Consider the following 2,341-nt stretch of genomic DNA (forward strand, 5'->3'; position numbering starts at 1 on the left):
GGTATGGATCACTTGATGATTACCTGTTCTGTTCATTCCCTCTGGGGCACCTGACATTGATCGCTATGGGAAGACAGGATACTGGGCTAGCTGGACCTTTGGTCTGACACAGTATGACTGTTCTTATGTATATAATACTTAATCCTGACATGAGTGTGAGGATTAGACTAGATGATCTTTCGAGGTTCCTTCCAGTCCTACCACTCTATAATTCTATGTTAAGATGATCTCTAGTGAGAGTATGGATGGAATTAACTCTTTCCAGAAAGAACAGTGACATATTGACCAAGAAGTCATAGGCTGATATTAATTTCCAAGGAATGAATGGCTAAATCCCATAGATTACATAGAAAAGTTCATCCTAAATTTTTAAGATATCAAAAGTGCCTAAGTGATTTAGGAGCTCAAAAGCCATGAATAGTCATGGGAAAATTGGCACCCAACTCGCTTAGGTTCTTTTGAAAATCTTCTTATTATTGGGTATTATAGCAGAGGGGTACCTCTGCTGTACTTCAGGTTGAGAGTCACTTAGGGTCAGATTTTTAAAGGTATTTAGACACCTAATGTCTATTGATTTCAATAGGTCTTAGGAGTCTAAATACCTTTAAAAAAACCTGGTCCTTACTATTTAATATTCATTGCTTTTGTTCTTTCCCTAACCCATCATATTCCACTCACTGAGAGAAGTGGATATTCAGGCTTGAACTAGTATTGCCCTTCTCTAGTATGGCAGAATAAATGGGATATGATCAATAAATGGTCTGAGCTGCCATGTCTGTGCTTGGGCCACCAGCAAAATGGACTGCTGTTACACTGATTCATGATCTGATAAGATGGGGTGGTAATAAAGGTTTGTTTTCTTGACATGAGATAGCCAGCATTTGCCTCTGTGATTTGGATTCAAAAGATGAACTGGTAACAATGAGTGGTAGATGAGTTTTTGAACATTTATGGGATTAATTGCTGACACTTGACTCCTGTTTTAACTTTGTTCTTGTGATTATACTGCAGGGTTTTTTAAATTGTCTCTACGTTCACCCCATGGCAGACACAGGCTGGAGAAATAAAACGTCTATCACGGAGTTCGTCCTCCTGGGATTCGGGAAGGTCCCTGAACTACAGATCCTTCTCTTCCCTTTGTTCCTAATGATCTACATGGTGACAGTGGTTGGGAACATGCTCATTGTTGTGCTCGTTGTGGCTGATCAGCACCTTCACACCCCCATGTACTTCTTCCTGGGTAACTTGTCCGGCTTGGAGACTTGCTACAGCTCAGCCATCCTGCCCAGGATGCTGGCCAGTCTCTTGACTGGGGACAGGACCATTTCTGTCTCTACGTGTATTGCACAATTTTATTTCTTTGCTTCACTGGCAGCTACAGAATGTAGTCTCTTGTCTGCTATGTCTTATGACCGGTATTTAGCAGTATGCAAACCTTTGCACTATGCAGCCCTTATGAATGGCAGGCTCTGCCTCCAGCTAGCAGCCGGATCTTGGCTAAGCGGCTGTCTGGCCACTCTCATCATATCATCCTTGATGTCACAACTAACCTTCTGCGGCCCCAGTGAAATTGACCATTTCTTCTGTGACTTCACCCCAGTAATAAAACTGTCCTGCAGTGACACCAACCTGATCTTGGTGTTGGATTTGCTCCTCGCATCTCTTTGCACACTCTTCCCATTTCTTTTAACCCTGTTGTCTTATATTTACATCATCATCACCATCCTGAGAATCCCTTCCACTGGCTGCAGACAAAAGGCCTTTTCAACTTGCTCCTCACACCTCATCGTGGTGACAATGTTCTACGGGACTATCATTATTGTATACATGCTACCGAAATCCGACACATTGAGAGACCTGAACAAAATGTTCTCTGTCTTCTATTCTGTCCTGACCCCGCTGATCAACCCCCTCATCTACAGCCTGAGAAATAAGGAGGTGAAGGAGGCCCTGAGCAGATTGATCCATAAATGTGTGGCTTTCTCAAGAACTCAGGCATCCCTAGCCAGTACTTTTAGGCTGAAAACAAAACAAGATGACCTGAGCTGATTTACTGAGTTATAGGCACAAGATCTGTCAAAGTTCCTTCCCCACTCTGAACTCTAGGGTACAGATGTGGGGACCTGCATGAAAAACCCCTTAAGCTTATTTTTACCAACATAGGTTAAAACTTCCCCAAGGTACAAACTATGTTACCTTTTGCCCTTGGACTTTATTGCTGCCACCACTAATCGTCTAACAAATATATAACAGGGAAAGAGCCCTCTTGGAAACATCTTTCCCCCCAAAACCCTACACCCCCTTTCCTGGGGAAGGCTTGATAAAAATCCTCACCAATTTG

General features: G+C 42.8%; 1 protein-coding gene across 1 annotated transcript; it reads left to right on the top strand.

Moving 5' to 3' along the window:
• The first annotated feature begins 1,041 nt into the window (after window positions 1-1,041).
• Window positions 1,042-2,049, top strand: LOC140896761 (olfactory receptor 6N1). Its single transcript, XM_073308803.1, has one exon. It carries the CDS (start codon window positions 1,042-1,044, stop codon window positions 2,047-2,049), a length of 1,008 nt encoding a protein of 335 aa, XP_073164904.1.
• The last annotated feature ends 292 nt before the right edge of the window (window positions 2,050-2,341 follow it).

The sequence above is a fragment of the Lepidochelys kempii genome, chromosome 13 (assembly GCF_965140285.1).
Source record: "Lepidochelys kempii isolate rLepKem1 chromosome 13, rLepKem1.hap1, whole genome shotgun sequence".
Lineage (NCBI taxonomy): Eukaryota > Metazoa > Chordata > Testudines > Cheloniidae > Lepidochelys > Lepidochelys kempii.

Bases quoted from the DNA above. Each gene is read 5' to 3' on its own strand.
- LOC140896761 (XM_073308803.1), top strand. From the start codon at position 1,042: ATGGCAGACACAGGCTGGAGAAATAAAACGTCTATCACGGAGTTCGTC.